We start from the raw sequence: 17,485 nt of genomic DNA on the forward strand, positions 1-17,485 counted from the left end.
TATTATTCTTGGCATACGCTTACCAAGCCCAGGTACTGCCACAGCTCGGCTAATTTCAACTAAGAAAGAAATCTAGATATTTGGTTGATTATCTATTAACCTAACTTTTTTTTTTCCCTACGCTTGATAGCAGCTTCTATGGGCTAAATTTTTAACCAGAAAAGTACAACTGAGATTTTCACTGGACAATTAATTTCTCCTTGAGTGGCTTCAGTTAGCTATGAGGTTCGCAAGTTCTCTTCTCTTGTTTCTTTGTTTCCTTCTTCTTTTGAACCTTTGAACTAAGGTTCAAGTTGGGTTCATCAACCTGATGGAAAATCTCGGACTTCCAATAGGCAGGTTGGGGTGTTCCAGGTTTCCCACTCGTCTTCGGGCCTTCATGCGGGGACGAGGGCTTGCAAATGATCTAATTATCCTCTGGCAGTTATGAGAATGCATGTTTCTTGAGTGTATGAATTTAAGAGTGAAAAAAGTTCTTTTCATAAACTGATGAAATTATTCATTTTCTTTTATTGAAAATGTTGAAAACTCCCGTGGGTACGGTTTCCCAAAGCCCGTTAAAGGTAGGATGAGAATGAAAAAGACGGCATTGAAAATTTTCTTACACGGTCTTTACTTAGATGCGGGCCCGACTTTAAAAGGTTTGGTCAATCTCATAAATCAAGAGGTCTATTGGGTTTCATGCCTAATAGGGCCGGATGTAACCTGATAAACCCATGTTGGCATTTCATACAGATACAATTTCTTCGTGACTTGTTATTTTATCATAAAATGTTGTGAGTTGAGATGTGGAAGGGGGAGAACGTCTCACCTTCGAGCTGGTTATCATAAAATGTTGTGAGTTGAGATCTATTAGTTTATGATGCTCCGGAAAAAATAATAGGATTCCTACGCCCCTAGTGTTCACATTTTTTGGCATGTTTGCTCAATTCTTCTTCATATGTATAGATTAACCATGGGCTGATGTTTCAAAAGGCTTTCATAGGTCTATGGCTTTTCATTACATGCCGTAGGTTAAATTTTTCATGTCATGTAATCGTTAGGTCCTTCCAATTATTGGTCAGTGTTCTCACTGATAGTTTGTCGGTCACAGAATTCAGATCAAATTACTTGATGCTCTACCCAACATCGACCAATAGAATCATACACATGTTTTACGGGTTCTTCAGTATAGTCTGCATTGATTTCACGTTGCCATGTAAAAGTGTTGGAGCCACCCGGAACTCTTCATATGCATGCAACCAATGATCACATAAGCGAACTGCCAACACGATTTAGTTTATCTACAATATGAACCCTTAACATGATTTAGATTATTACACGTTGGCACCTTTTAAATGTAAATTTTTTAAATGATTAAAACAGGTAAACTACATATTATTGCCCTGTAGCCAAAAAAAAATCTGACTCTGCGCCACTGGTTGCAGAGAGGCTTGGTGTAAAGTGGTTTAAATTCTTGGGGAGTTTGGCTGTAGATCATTTCTGATATAGTAGGAAATGAGAAAACCCTTGTGCCAAGTGTCCATCTGCATCCTTAACCAACAACCACAAGCTCAGAAATCACAATTGTTGTTTGACAACATGCACAGTATTACCCAAAAAATGGTTAGCAAGATGACATCCTCCATACTTGGGAACAAGCCAAAGTTGACTATTGAAGGTGCAATTGGTTGAGTAATTTCCCTTGGTTTAGGTAAAAGAGGTTGCATAGAGTTGTCTCATGTTGAGATATCCCTTTCTTGTGGTGGTTAATGGTAATTACTTCAAGCCTAACAGAGAGCCCAGTAGGTCTCCCTTAGATGACCTAGATGCAAGTTGTTGTGCCCTTTATTTAAAGCACATACTTCTCTAGATGATCAAAAACCATTTGTATAATCTCTGATGAATAAAATCTCCTATGGTATGACTTACTTTTGATGAAGGATGAACTTCCTGGCCTAACATGATGGCTAGGAAAGATCAAGCTAAATGTTGAAACTTGAAAATGTCTCTGAACGGCGCATGATCTTGTGCAGGTCTGCATGTATGTGGCACACTCAAATCATAGAAAGTGAGAAACTTGATCGCCTTCTGTTTCAACTCACTTTCATGCTTCCAGTTTGCTTCTCACTTCACATCAGATCCTTAATTCACTTCAACTGTATGAAAATCTTCAAAGCTTTGGTTTCCCTCTACCTGTTTCCGTCACTTTATCTATCCATTTGCTTACTGGTGTCTATGCTGCAAAGGGCATTGGTGGATTGAAACAAAGGAGTTTGGTCTAGAAGGGCTCCTTCCGGCCCATTGGTCCCAATTGACACAAGTCCTAGGTCAGTGGGTCAAGACCAACCAAGGCCAGTTAGGGGCCGGTCAGCCGCTAGGGATGGACAGGGTTGTTTGTCTGGTTAGGAAGATTGGCTGCAATCCGGGCAACACTCTCAGCCTAGCTAGGCCTGCTTACAGTGGACCAGTCCAGACTAGTCGCCTAGCAAATTCCCTTGGCCATACGCCATTTCCTATACAACTCTAACTCTATATATGCTCATTTTAGATTTATTTTCCTTTTTCCACTTAAGATATATTTTATTCTGAAACAAATTTTATAAATTGTCTAAAAAGATAAGAGAAATGCATTTTGATAAACAATTTTGGTAAAAACATCACGATAAATCCATCTGGAAGGAAAGTCAATAGTAGCGCCTCTCTTTCTTTTGTGGCGCTATAAGAGGGTGAGCGTGAGCTGAGCAGCTTCCAGGGTCTAGCAAGTTGAACCTAACCGCTATTTTGCCTTTTGTGTGGAAGAAGATCTAGTAAGTGCATTGAGTATAAAGTACTTTTCAGTCACTTATGAAAAGGAACAACACAGTTGGTGAGCCCCATAATACTTCACGAATTAAGTTGGTGAACAAAGAACCAAGCATATATACTTTATTCGATTAGTGTTAACATCTCCCATTTTTTATTGCACTGATCAGTTGTAGCCATTGGAGTTGTTTCTTTCATATCTAATAAAAGAACAACCAAACAACTACGTAAGAATGTACTACATATTCCCTTAGCCGTGGACCCTCTCCCTCAGATTAGTTCTATTCCTTGTTTGGCCTGTCAGTTTCAGTTAGACCTGCCCTCCCCCATAATTCCACATTAATTAAATGGTCTTACTATCCGAAGTACTTAATTCCTAGATGTGATCTATGCATTTTAATTATTGAACAAAAATCACATCACATTGACTGTAGAAAGAAACTGGTATGGAGAAGCCGTTAGACGCAGTGCCCTGTGACATATGAACTGCTTGTGGAACCAACAAAACCTTTTCATTGAGAGCGTGAGATTCTCAATATGAGATCTTTTCTTTTCCTTTTTTTCTTTTTGAACTGTGATAGTTAGATCCAACAAAGATGGTCCAAATAGGTTTTGTAATGGATCTTATATAGCCTCATATCATATCTCGGAACTGAGGTAAACACACCCCATGTAGGGTTGTGAATGGTTTGGATATGGGCCAGACAGGGGCGGAGCCACTTAGGGGCGGGCCGGCAGTTCGATATCTGGATTGTAAGGTCAAACTGAATTCAAATATAAAAAATACATTACATAATTAAAAAAATATTATTTTTTTCAATGTAAAAAAAAAAATTATTAACTAAGGTAGAGCCATGGCCTATGCGGACCCCCCTTCCCTCCGCCCTTGGGGCCAGCTAGCTTTGTAAACAATATTTGACACCTTGGTTGACGCTTTACAATAAAAAAAAATATTAAGAAAGCCCAAAGTGTAAGTCTTAAACATTGTAGATCATGTTTATGCGGTAGTTTTTTTACAAAAAATATTAAAATTTCATTTTCATAATATGACTTCGCATTTTTTTGCGCAATTCAAATTTCACCCGGACCTCATATTTCTGTATGGTCATTTTTGACATTTCAAAAGCCAAAGCCTACTGCTGTTAAGTACGGGATGTCTCTCAACGGACCGTTGACCAACAAAACTTAAGTGTTTGAGATTCTTCTTTGATTAGATGAGAATTTCAATTTCCCGAATTTGCTCTCCTGGTTACCTAACTTCCAACCCACTCATCCTTCACCCTCTGAAACTTACTGCTTCCTCTGGCTTGAAAACCAGCACAGTAGCCAAGTCTTCTCTCTTCCTTGCCAAAACATACATCAGGATCTGTCTCCGGCCTCCTTTCTTCAATTTCAGACCACAATGCATGAGAGAAACAGCATCGTGCCCGCCGGAAGATTCAGAAACCGGCCGACCGGTGATCATAAGAGCTGGAACTTTGGGGAGCAAAGAACCAGAAAAGTTAAGGCCACGACTTTTGTTAGTCCCGCTGAGGAACTCAACTGCGTTCCAAGAGGCATATTTGGGAGATATACCACATTCAGGTCCCCGAGTTCCGGCTCCTCATTTCCGTTCTTCAATCCGTCATTGAGCTCGCAGATCTACAGTTCTGCCCAGAATCATATTTCATGGTGGAAGAATCCAGTGCATTTGCCTCGAAAGGAATCCCCTGAAGTTAACTTCAGATCCTATGACAAGCACGGAAATCACGGACAGGAATTCGGCAAAAGTTCAACTGCAAAAAGGTGCAATTGGATCGGCCATGGCAGTGGTAAGTCTGATCACGTACTGTTTTGATGCTTTTTGGAAGCTTATGATGTTATGAAATATTTAGACCATAGCCAAGTTTGTGAATACCAATCTTTCTCGTTCTTCGAACATCGGCCATGGCAGTGTAGCTTTCTCGAAAACAAATTTGCAGAGTTTGCGAACGAAAGTTTTCAAGCCTACATATACTGTTGTCGATTACCATGCATAAATATAATACATTTAGCCTATTAGATATTCAACCAGCTTGAACGATGGGAGGAGATTTTGCTATACTCTTACATATGACACCATTCTTTTTTTATACGTTTGTTTGCGTGTATGAAACACAGATATATATATATATATATTCAACATTTGGTTGGGGAGTACAAACCAGTACTAAAAAGATGAGCACTGTAAGATAAATCTCACACCAGCACCACTAAGAGAGAGAGAGAGAGGGAGAGGTCATTGAACTAATGAGAATGCCAACTTTTGCAGATCCAGTTTACGTGGCCTTCCATGACAAGCAATGGGGAGTTCCAATTTACGACGAGAAGTGAGTAGCTTCTTTTTGTTTGTTGCTGAGAGAGAGAGAACCAATCCACTTAGCCTTATAATCAATATCAACGCTACTCATCAATATCATCAAGGTAACACCTTCCAAAAATTGAACTAAGAACGTGACTATAACATGTCATTCAACCCAACCAGTTGCACTGTCCATCACTTGGTGAGAGAGAGAATGAGCTAATGAATTTTTGAAATATGAGCTGACAAATGTCATTTTTAACTTTATAGTGCAGTTCGCTGTTTGAGATGCTAGTGCTTTCAGGTATGCTATCTGAATACACTTGGACAGAGATTCTCGCCAACAGAGGGGTTTACAGGTATACATTCTTCCCCTCTCGAAAAATATGCCATGGTCACCATATCGGCAATATTTTGAAGGCATTAGAAATTTGATGGGAGATCTCTATCCAAATCGTGAGCATAATCATCATCTAGGTTCCAAAACTTCCAGGTCCGAGTGGTATCAGGGCCCAAATTTCTCCGCTTTCATTCCAAAATAAATAAAGATATGTCCCTATTTGAAACAGCAGGTGCAAGCTTTGTCGTATGGTCGCTTTATAACCTATTCAAAAAATACACATATACACACATATTATATTGCTAATACATATTTTAAGCGTACGCTTTTGTTTTCCCTTGTAATTCAGGAGGTTGACTTTGATGATCCCTTACATTTTTTAACGAAAAAAGTAGAAAACTTATCGTTCACTTTTTTTTAATTGTATATTTCCAAGAAAAAATAAACCGACGGAGAGGAAATTCTATTTTCAAGAAAACGCCTTTTACAATTTTGTCTATTAATAATGTCCCCACATTTTGCGTAAATAAACAGGAAGGGCTTCAAATAAACTTACTTGACCTGTAAAGATGTAATTTGGTGACAGCGGGCATTGTTGAAGAGTTTGCAATTAGCAATTTTCTTTTCTGACATTACGAAAATTCATTTCAATCTCTTATTTGGTAGTTTTAATGGAAAAATGTTGCCCTCATGAAAAATATAAAATATAGTCATTTTCTTAAATAATATGCAAAAAAAAGTAGGCCCAAAAATGAAAATATCAATACCAAGAAAAGATCTATCATTTTTTCAAGAAATTTCCAACAAATATCTAATGAAGAAGTTGGTAATTACCCATGAAAAACGTTTAACCCAAAAAATGAGTTTTGTCAATACTCTTGGCAAAAACCAATGGAGTGTTCACAAAAAAAAAGTGTTTCCGGTTTCATTATCGAAAGACACGGACCAGTTTTTCTAAAATTGATTAAAAAAAAGTTTTTTTTTTCTGAAAACTAGTTTTCATAAAACCATTTTGCTCTTAGTGTGTCATCCAAACGCTAGGTAAAGTATTTATTCAGTTGAAAATGGATTCATACTCACGGGAGGGATGGCTGTCAAAAAATCTGGAACGAAACTCTCTAATTTTTATCTTGCCGTAATATATAACCTATCAGTTGGATCATTTCAACACGTTCATTTAATTTGGTAGAAAAAAATTAAATATTTGGTAAGATGGAAAGGTCCGTCATCTTAGAAGAAGGATGAGTATTTTTTCCTTCTTTTATCTCTTGAAAATTGAAGGCAGATCTAATTACTTGTAAATTTGTTCTTTAGAATTCTTCCATTTTTTTTATCACAAGCAAGCTAAAGTCAGACGGACTGGACTCTTACTAGTTTAAGGACCGTGGTCTCCGGCCACCAATATTACTGGACTCAATAACATTTTCTCAGTTCTCAGGCTGGCCAACTAATTTAATTTCATTACTTTTTCATTACTTCTGGTACTGCAATTTTAAGTATGCTCAGTCCGGGTAACTGTGAGATGCAAAGCAGATTCACTGTTCCACATGATAGCAATATACAGCTCTTCCTAAGCTAACAACGGCAACTTTTAAAGTTTTATCATTTAAGAAATGATGGTTCTCTTTACATGTTGAGCTAGGGATGCATTCTTTGGCTATGAACCCAGTATTATCTCTATGATGGATGAGAGGAAAATTTCAAGCATGGATATTGTCAGGAAAGCCGTGCTATCAGAAAGCAGGGTAAGGTGCATCATCAATAACTCCAAGTGTGTACTTAAGGTAAACGATCGAATTACACATTGGGGGTTACGGATAATTTAACTTTCAAGTATCTTTCTTCTTTATAATTTGAACATTGCATGAAATCACTCCTTAGTTTTCCAATCTATGGCTTCATGCCTTCTTGCACGCCTTGCAGTATTTCTTTAATTATTTCACCACCATTGAGATGTGTAAGTTGAAGGAATATATATATATATTCTTCCCATTTCTTTAACCTTCGTTTCCTTGCCATACTGATGCACCACCCAATGTTTGAACGCGCGCCTGAGACATTTGTTTTTTCTTTTCACTTCAAGCTCAGTGAGGAACTTGCTGCTTTTAAGGGCAAGTTTGATTGCCGGGACGCTTCTTTGATTTATCTTTTCACATTGTCTCATATGATGCACAGCTTTACTATATGAACAACTAAGTTACTTCTTAATTTATGAATCCTGTTTCAGTTTATGTTTTTTCCTTTATTTTCAGTTGCATTATTTTTTACTGACTAGCTCATTAGTCATATTTGAGATATAGTGTAATAATACACACACGCACGCACACACACTCGCAAAAGCTAGGCGATTGAGCAATAAACAACATTTATTTTTCTTCTTTCTTGTTCTGCATTTCGAGTAACTTTGAAATTGCATGCAGATTGAAGAGGAGCACAGGTCATTCAGCACTTACATGTGGAGATTCATCAATTATACACCCATAATCAACACATACAAGTATCCAAGAAATATACCGCTGAAAACGTCAAAAGCTATGACCATTAGCAGTGATCTAGTGAGAAGAGGTTTCAGATTTGTGGGGCCAACAATCATACACACATTCATGCAAGCTGCTGGGATGACGATTGATCACTTGGTTGACTGTTTCAGATACGAGGAGTGTTTAAAGATTGCAGAGAGTCCTTGGGGCTTACTGCATATGCACTTCAATTTTTGAAGATATAGCACTCAGCAATGGTTATAGACGTTTGAGATCCAGGGGAACGTGGCTAGAGAGCTCATCTGTTGCGGCCCCTTAATGCTTTTTTTCTTCATATTAACATCTTCAAATATTTACTCTGTCATACATATGAGTACTCCTTCAGATATGAACACCTGTGAATGAGTGTCTGTTCAAAAAAAATTTCTGGGCTCTACCACTACTAGTGGTGGTAGACTGACTTGGGACTAACTTTGAGGCCAACAACTTACTTTGGGCGAAACTTATTCAGATAATCCCCTTTCAATATTTAAACTAAACGTTATAGGTTTTGAGATACATTGTTAAGTTTATTTTCTGTAACGTAAAAAAGTCTGTAGCCTGCATTTCACAGTCCCAAAAATTACAGATATTATCAAGTAATTAAGTTTATCAATATTCTCTTTCTCTTTGATGGGAACACACACACACACACTCACATCTAGCATTTCAGAGTTATGCTGCTCGGGACCATTTGATCAATCACAATGGATGGTTAAGAAGAAAAGCAAGAAAACGAGGACAGATATTTTTGTCATGTGTGCAAGTCACCCTAAGATTTGAGTTTAAGGTCCGGCTTTGATTACTTGAGTACTGCATAACCATTTGGAAGGGGCAGGAATAATCTTGCACCAAATTTGATACATGGGCATAAACATAATCTATGTGTGAACAAGCACAATTTTTGACAACATATATTGAAAGGCTGACACGAGACCCAAAATGCACACTATTGATTTTTTACAAGTGATTGACATTGCCCAATTTATTTAAAGTAGTTTTTTTGAAACGTGTACAAGTTATTAATTTGGTCTTTTCCTTAAAATTTAAATATTTATAGTTACATGCTATTTGTTCACAGTTATACCTATTCTGTATGTTCAAAAACAAGAGAAGTTTGATGATCGTAATGAGCATAAGTTTGTCACATACAAGTGGGCCTTATAGGAATATGCATGCCTAGATCTTTAGATCGTGGAGACAGGAACTAAAGAAAATACACTAACGTTTTCAAACTTTTGAAGCTTGTGCAACCCAACTTGTCAAGCATGAGATTCCAGATGATCATTTGAAATCTATAATGAAGCATTAAGGTATGCATTCCATAAATTCACTTGGAATTAATTTGTACTTTTCATGGTATTATAAATCGATAATGTAATGATTTATAAAAAGTTAGTGAAAAAAAAACATAAAATGGTGCACAACTGAAATACCAATACACCACAAGTAGACAAAGCTTAGCACGATTTAAAGCAAAGAAGGTAACCTATAAATTGACATTAATTTGAGTTCAAATTTTTAGTTGAATAACATTAAACTATACATTCATCAACTAATCAATTTGATACATTAGCTTATACAGTTTAGAGAAGATGGACATAGACCATCACGTGCTAAAGTTTTTATTACCACTAGAAGCAGTATCAATGCAAATTACTCTAACCCCCAAACCAACGTTCAAATATATTACATAGCAGGATTATTCAGTTAACGTTCAAATATATTACATATTCTACAGTTTCCTCCATTTCTTGTACAATATTTTACTTCTTTTATGTATGTTTACCCGCACCTCCTGATTTCCAAAACTAAACGCATGATTAATATATCAACTTTCATGTATTCAATGTCATGTACTTGTGGCATCTTAATATTGAAGATAGACTAAAATTATCAACTTTGTTGACTTATTTCATCGTGAATGGGTGTAATATTTATGTATGTTTACCCGCACCTCCTGATTTCCAAAACTAAACGCATGATTAATATATTAACTTTCATGTATTCAATGTCATGTACTTGTGGCATCTTAATATTGAAGATAGACTAAAATTATCAACTTTGTTGACTTATTTCATCGTGAATGGGTGTAATAGAACCTTTCATTGTATCAATAAAGTGCAACCGTCGCTTCTTATACATGTATTGCACATTTTATTTTGTATTCTCATTATTTGGGTTGAATAGAATATAATATAATATTAAAAAATTTATAAAGTTTTATTGATGGGAAGAAACTGTCAGCAAAGTTCCATACACTAATGGATTGCTTTTATGTCAGTATACCATTGTTATTAGTAAACTGTTATTACTGACAAGAAGAACTTGTTGGTATATAGTTATTTCTATTGACAGTCTTTCTCTTTCGACAAAAGTTGACACTTACTAATGGTTCTATGTTGTGAGTAAAGAATTAGAGTTTACTAACGAAAGTATGCCACCAGTGTAAAGTTCAACATTTACTAAAGGTTCTTTACTGTTGATAAAACTTTGGAGTTTACTAACAAAAATGACCGACAATAAACGCACTTTGGAGTTTACTTGGTCATGCATTTGCTTGCATGTATAGGTTTGTAGTTATAACCAATCACATGGACAACAAAGGGATGTGTTCATTGGTTGTATAGCCAAGGGGTGTAGGGGCCCTCGCCTCCTTCATTTTTTTTAAATTTACATGTAAATTAAAATAAATTATTTATCTTATATAGAAATTTTGAAAAATCATATTTTGGCCCTTGTCAAAATCTTGAAACTATAATTTGGCCTTCCTCATGAAAAATTTTTGGCCCGCCCCTATGTATAGCAAGTTGCAAACACTGCAATAGCGGTTTGCTTATATGTCGCTTGTTTACGTATCAATTGTACGAAGGTAGTTCTAATTAGGCAATTTAAATTTTTAGTGAAAATATGCTTAAGTTTTAGTTCCATTTATTTAACTATTTGTCTTTTGTGATTTAGGCAATTTAAATAAACTAATTCAAAATTTAAGTATATTTTGTTTCTTGAACCATCAAAACTTGACATTGTTGTAAAAATTTATGTATAATTGAGTAACTTTTTTTTTTGTAATTGAGTACCATAGGGATGGGGGTGCAAAATGAAGGTTTAGGGCATTGTGATAAATCTCAAAAAACTTGGATTTGCAAAAACCAAGCTTTGTACAAACATGGATACCCAGTTTTAAAAATCTCGTTTTGATGTTTAGATGACGAAAAAAAAGGCGTAGGAGAAAGGGAGAAAACAAGCTTTAGTCAAAAATTTTGGTGGAAATGTCACTAAAAATGAATGTTTACTTACACTACTTTTTCCACATGTCAGTAACTACCTGTTTTATTTTTCATGAAAAGAAATTTCTGTTGATACTTAATTTTGCAAAAACCCAATTTTCCTTTTGATGTGTGTGAAATAGTATTTTGGTAATTTTTCTGTCATCCAGTGTCCACTATGACTATATGCCAAGTCTATCCTAAGTTGGAAATTTGACCCTCAAGCTTATTACAGATCAGGTTTGGCTCCAAAAAATGTGAGAGTGAAAGGGAAAAAATGAACGGAAAAAACTGATCCCCAAAAGGGACTGGTGGAACTCATTCTTCTCTTAAATTTATGGATACCTTCTTATTTGAAAACTGATTCCCAAAAGGGATGACATTTTCTAAAGGGCGTGATTAAGTTGCGCTCCTCCTAGGTTATTTAGATGTCTAGTCACCCAAACACAAAATAAGTTTCAAAAACTAGTTAAAACATTATGTTGACATGAGACTGATTTTCCCAAAACATGGTTTTTTGAGGGTGTTGTTGCAACTTTGATGTTTCGCCGAGGATCTCTACTTACAAGCTTAGACTGCAACTTAAACCTGCACAACAACAAAACAAGAGAGAAAGGAAGAGAAAGAGATTGAATTGAAAAAACCAAGGTACATGTAGCGTTTTAGGGTTTGCTTCAAGGACCCTCTATAGTTATCTTAAATCACTCTTCATAGCTGGGCTTATAAAATAGGCTTCCTTAGATTTCCCATATGCGCAGTTACAAAGCAAGTGGGTTACAACCTTTTCAATTTTAGATTACTACTGTAAAAAGGTTGTAACTAATTACCATAACGTATGAACACTCATACGTTATAAGATGTAGGTCAGACACATGGTCACAACCCAACACTCCCACTTGACCATGAGATAAGTTTGCTCTCACTATCATGGGTTTCCTTTCAACATTTATGTGGTTTCCTTTATATTAGCTTTCCAACGTAACTCAATCGTTTATTTGAGATTAATTACGCCATCATAACTCAAATATTCAATATATTTAACATTAATTATGAGGTTTTCTTCAAAAGGTTTTACCATCGTAACATATTAAAACTTAGTGTCATGTGGACCACAAGTTTTACATATAAATCATCAAGAACTTTCTTGATAAAAATGCTAGCAATCATATAAGCATTTGAAATATATAAGAGTATTTTCTTCTTGTTCAACCAATAAAATTAATGTGAATACTCTTCAACCACCTCACAAAGAGACAAACTAGAATGTTCTTAATATCGAATGACCAAACCAACTAGAAAGCTTGCAACAAACCAACTAGAAAGCTTGCAACAAGACTTGCATATTGCATAACACTTATTAGTTTTCCAACAAAGCAAAGGGTATATCCAAGTGTGGTCTCACTTTTCCAATGTTTACATAGTTGTCTATTTGATTGACACATTATGACTATTTATAAGAAGGAACAATTATCTCACAATTTTCTACAGTCTTTATCAATATACCCTTTCATATAAAGAATTTCATTCATATAATAATTTTTATGACCAAATATTTAAATCATACCAAGCAAATATACAGTACACGTGTGGGATAAGGGAAATGCATAAGATGTTTTGGGGTGTTAGAATAACCTTCTCCCGCTCATGTACCGGGTAAATAAAATATGTTAAAAAGATAGTATGTTTTCGTTAGTTCAGTAAAGTTTGGGGTTGAGTTCGTAAAGTGAGAGAGGGAAAGTTATAGTCAGAAGGGCATATGGGGCTGACGACTAGGGCACCGGATCCGCTGTCCTCTCTTACGCTCTCTCTGTGTCTGCAACTCTCCGCCTCCTCTCGCCACCGTTTCCCTTCTACCCGCTAGGTCTCTCTCTCTCTCTCTCTCTCTCTCTCTCTCTCTCTTGTCTCTGTCTGTTTTTTCCCTCTGTGGCATGGGCAGTTGGATAGAGAAATCAGGGGAAAAGGACAGCTGTTGCTGGTCTTGGAGCGGAGAGCCTAATTTTGCTTATCTTTCTGTCGATATGTATTGTTGTGGACTCTATCACTCTTTGTCTGAACATCATGTTGTTGCTTGTTTTCTGTAATTTAATGTTCTATTCATGACAAAATGTTCAATGATCAGAGACCATCATGGAATTTCTGCGTTTTTTTTACCACTGTTACGTTGGTATAGATATGTGCGTACTTTATTGCGGTAATGGTCTGTTACATTGTATATCGTCATAATGGTATATACCATTTGACTGTTCATGTGGATTGGTATATTTTTCTGTTTGGTGTTCTATGGCCAAGTAATCACAACTTCCAACCCCCTCCTCTTCCCTTCCAAATGCGTCAAAATCATCATGCGAAATTGATTATTTACTCTCAGATTATTGGTTTATAACTAATTTTCCTTAGTATTGTCTGCTTTTACTAGTAGCCAATGATTTTTGCATTGCATGTTGTAGTGTGTACCTTTTTAATTTTTGTTTCTGAATTGTATTGGTTCGAGGCTTCTACCTTGCCTTCTGTGGGGTTTTACACTTTAGCATGCCTCAGCTTTTTTGATCCACTGGATTCTACACATGGTTATTTGTTTCAACTTTGAACTGCTTTAAACTTTTTTTTTCCTGCTCTCTTTCATTGTTTAATTGATTCAATTAACTATTTGGTCCGTTCTGAACACTACTAATGTGCCTTGGAATGGTTTGAAAGGTAATCCTCGTTTGGGTCTTGTAACCTGTTCATCCATATAGTCGCTTTATTTGAGTTTTTGTTTTCTGCCCTTCTGCTCATGCTCTCTGTCATTGAGAATCTAGTACTGACTGCACTTTCCCGTGCTTGTCTACGAACTCTTGTCATGATGTGTTTGTTTATAGGTATTCTGGTACTAATTGTTACTATTATCGTTGTTGTTGTTGTTGTATTGTTGGACATCGGTTCTTATTAAGAGACGTTCCACTGATAGTTATACCTACATATCTTCCTTACTTTCTCATGCTGAGTCGCCTTTTGTTGATTGTAGTTTCTGGAAGTGATCTACTGTGAGACATTTAAGACCATGTCTGAATCAGCAGAAGAATTCCGATGCTTCATTGGGGGCCTGTCATGGTCAACATCTGACAGCTCTTTGAGGGAAGCATTTGGAAAATTTGGCCATCTTGTGGATGCAAAGGTGATTTGAGTTCTTCACCCCTGATTAGTGATGTGGATTGCTTTGCATCACCATAGAGTGGTGTGATTATTCTATTCTGTACTAGAACAGCTCATACTTGGAGCATAGTATGCCTGTGTGCATAGACGGTCCTGTTGTTGGCCAATGAGTTTCAATTGATTGATTGCAGTATGGTGTGATTAAAGTTTGGTTCTTTACATTGATTGCTTGATGTTTCTTTGGGTACCAGGTGGTTGTTGATCGGTTCTCTGGTCGTTCTCGTGGCTTTGGCTTTGTTACTTTTGATGATGAGAAGGCTATGGAAGATGCAATGCGTGCAATGGATGGCATGAATCTTGATGGTCGAGCTATTACCGTTGATAAGGCTCAACCATCTGGTAGAGATCGTGATGGTGGCTCTTACCGCGATCGTGACCGTGGTGGTCGTGATCGTGGCCGTGATCGCGATTATGGTGGAAGAAAAGGACCTGATAACCGGGGAGAGTGCTTTAAATGTGGTCAGCAGGGGCATTTTGCTAGGGAATGTCCATCTGGTGAAGGTGCTTCTGATGACAAATATGACAGCAGCAGGGGAAATGGTTGGGGTGGTGGAAGTGGCAATCACTATGGTCCTGATCGAAATGGTGATCGTTATGGTGGGCGCAACAGGGATGGAGGTCATGGTGGCGGCACTGGAACTGACCGTTATGGTCGTGATCGTTCAGGGCCATATAAACGACCTGGTGCAGGGGGCTATCGTTCTTAGCTGTTTACACATGGTATGTATTCATAGTAGGTTTTCAGATACTGCCTTCTACTAGGTTGTCTATTGATCTTTTATTTTAAGATAGTATTTTCTTTTTGTCTTGTTGCAGTCTTTCGTGGAACTCATGGTGGGTTTTGCTGCTGGGAACTGCAAGGAACCTTTGTTATCTATAACTTGAAATTATAGATTATGCTTGTGCCAATGCGTGAGATGATCTAGTTTGCATGCATTTTTACTGCTATGTGGCACGAAAGGAAACTGCACTGCGTTTGTATGGGTTGATTATATGGTGCTTCCTCGGGTGCATTATTTTGCTTGTGTGTGTCACAGTTTTTTCGTTAAAATCCGAATGTTATCACTGCTGTCAATACCCGGAATGCTGCTAGATACTATGCTCTACATTTGGTCTTCGATTGTTATTCTACTGGATGTTTAGCAGTCTCCCCACTAATTAATTTGGCCCCCGTAGTCAGTCCTACGTAAGTATGACAGATAAACAATGTTAGAAGCAACATTGCATATGGATACTGTGCTTTCTCTGCCTTTGTCAGACACAGTTCTAATCAAATCGACCAAGATAAGGAGTTACGGTAAAATTTTGTGCTTTTGTTTAACTTTTGTCCAAGTAATCTTTCTTAGATGGACATCAAAATGATTTTAATTATGTTGATGTTTTTGCAGGCTTGATGCATTTTCCAGTATTCTTGGATACATGCTTTAGGCTTGGGTTTCTAATCGCATTGGAAATGTTATTTTGATGCGTGCATTGGTTTTTTTGAAACAAAAGTTCTTGAGTTTTTGGGAGGTGCTGAGGGCAACCTGAGCAGTGTCTATTACCAAAGGCTTGTCAGTTGTCACCTTCTCCATTAGATTCTGCTTGTGGCCATCCTGCTTTGATATAGCTGAAAGTGCAAGTTTGAGGTTGGTTACTGTGATGTTCTGGAGGTAGCATAGGTGCCCACTGCTTGAAAGCAACTTCAAATTATTCCCCTCCTTATTATCGGGATTGCCCCTCTGGCTGCAATGGATCAGCTGTGAACCGAATATTTGTGTTTGGTACTAGTTTGAAGGAAATTTTGAAAAGTTTATGTCCATGGTACTTTCCAAAGATTCTCTCCAGGTCTCTTGTTCTTTGAGCATACTGTTCATTGGTCAGCTTTCTTGGGCAAGGATTCTTTGGTCGGCTTCCCTGGTGCAAGGGTATCTTTCACTGTGTATGGGTTGCAAGCAGACAAACAAATATGTTAAAAACTTGTTCTGTGCGTGAGTATTTATTGTGAAAGAAGAATTTCATTCATACCACGGGCACCTCAGCCTTGAGATAGTCTACCTTTCTCAGACTGGTTGACAGTGATGCTGTTTGTGATGTTTCAGAACAGGTACATTTATTCTGTATGTCAGTTAAAATTGCTCTTTGATTTAACTGTTTCATTGTTCACACTGCTGCTTGAATGCCTTTTTTAGTTTGATCTAATCTAATTTAGATGCTGTGTGTATTCCACTTTCATTGTTCAAATTCCAAAGTAATTGTCTACGTGGTGTTTTGTATCTCTCTCTCTCTCTCTCTCTCTCTCTCTCTCTCTGTGTGTGTGTGTGTGTGTGATTGCGTGTCATGTGATGGTTAGCGATTATGGTAGCAAATGTCAAGTGCTCTATCTAATTTTGCACAATTGTAGCAAAAAAACTAGGATTAAAGGTACTGATTGTTTGGGAGGCCCGTAGCACTACCGGTACCAGTTGGAACCGTGGTAAACATTGGAAGAATTTACTGGCCTTCGGAGACAAATTCAAGAATTGTGGCAAATAAGTGGTGCCAAAATTTAGAGAAATTGAGGCGATTCAGAATCTCATAAGTTGGAGAATTTTGGGAAATTCATGTCATCATCATCTTTACACAGTGCTGAATTTTCTGAAAGACCTTTGTATTATGTTTACAGAATTGTAACGCTTTTTTGAAGATGTAGTTCCAAGTTTCTCATGGCCGATCAATAATCCGTGGGTTTTCGATTTTCAAGTGTTTGTAAGGCTGATGGTACTGTAGTTTCCCGCGGTGTCCGCAGAAAACCGGCCTGGGTAGGCCAAATGGACATGGATCCAAGGCAAATGGCCAAAGCGTTTTACGTGTTATAGGCTACATATTTTAAATATTTAAATACTTTTAAAGTTTTCTTATTTTAGTAACAATAATAATAGCAATAATAATAACTTTCAGTAATTCATAACTGGTTCAGTTGAATTGCCGAATAGAGCGATTCACTGAATTGGCAGCCATGGTTGCTAATAATAGGGTTATAGGAGCCCTAATCACCCAGCAGTTCACATCGGCTGGTACATTCGATTTAATTTTCAATTTT

General features: G+C 37.1%; 2 protein-coding genes across 3 annotated transcripts; both read left to right on the forward strand.

The window, feature by feature from the left end:
- Positions 1-4,044: 4,044 nt before the first annotated feature.
- Positions 4,045-8,288, forward strand: LOC116251232 (uncharacterized). The gene is made up of 5 exons (XM_031625381.2): positions 4,045-4,595; positions 5,075-5,132; positions 5,380-5,463; positions 7,087-7,228; positions 7,865-8,288. Exons 1-5 carry the CDS (start codon positions 4,187-4,189, stop codon positions 8,159-8,161), a joined length of 990 nt encoding a protein of 329 aa, XP_031481241.1. The 5' UTR covers positions 4,045-4,186; the 3' UTR covers positions 8,162-8,288.
- A 4,661-nt stretch (positions 8,289-12,949) lies between these two features.
- Positions 12,950-16,665, forward strand: LOC116251181 (glycine-rich RNA-binding protein RZ1A-like). Of its 2 annotated transcripts, XR_007572943.1 has the most exons (5): positions 12,950-13,093; positions 14,237-14,386; positions 14,616-15,144; positions 15,241-15,721; positions 15,813-16,665. XR_007572943.1 is itself a non-coding variant. In XM_031625294.2 (4 exons), exons 2-3 carry the CDS (start codon positions 14,273-14,275, stop codon positions 15,129-15,131), a joined length of 630 nt encoding a protein of 209 aa, XP_031481154.1. In that variant the 5' UTR covers positions 12,950-13,093; positions 14,237-14,272; the 3' UTR covers positions 15,132-15,144; positions 15,241-16,665. The 2 variants fall into 2 exon arrangements, 1 of the variants encoding a protein (XP_031481154.1); XM_031625294.2 differs by having other exon boundaries at positions 15,241-16,665.
- The last annotated feature ends 820 nt before the right edge of the window (positions 16,666-17,485 follow it).

The sequence above is a fragment of the Nymphaea colorata genome, chromosome 3 (assembly GCF_008831285.2).
Source record: "Nymphaea colorata isolate Beijing-Zhang1983 chromosome 3, ASM883128v2, whole genome shotgun sequence".
Taxonomy (NCBI): Eukaryota; Viridiplantae; Streptophyta; class Magnoliopsida; order Nymphaeales; family Nymphaeaceae; genus Nymphaea; species Nymphaea colorata.

Coding starts and splice junctions, on each gene's coding strand:
- LOC116251232 (XM_031625381.2), top strand. CDS start 4,187: ATGCATGAGAGAAACAGCATCGTGCCCGCCGGAAGATTCAGAAACCGG. Junction 5,133..5,379: donor GTTCCAATTTACGACGAGAA/GTGAGTAGCTTC, acceptor TTTATAGTGCAG/TTCGCTGTTTGAGATGCTAG. Junction 5,464..7,086: donor GCCAACAGAGGGGTTTACAG/GTATACATTCTT, acceptor ATGTTGAGCTAG/GGATGCATTCTTTGGCTATG.
- LOC116251181 (XM_031625294.2), top strand. CDS start 14,273: ATGTCTGAATCAGCAGAAGAATTCCGATGCTTCATTGGGGGCCTGTCA. Junction 14,387..14,615: donor GCCATCTTGTGGATGCAAAG/GTGATTTGAGTT, acceptor TTTGGGTACCAG/GTGGTTGTTGATCGGTTCTC.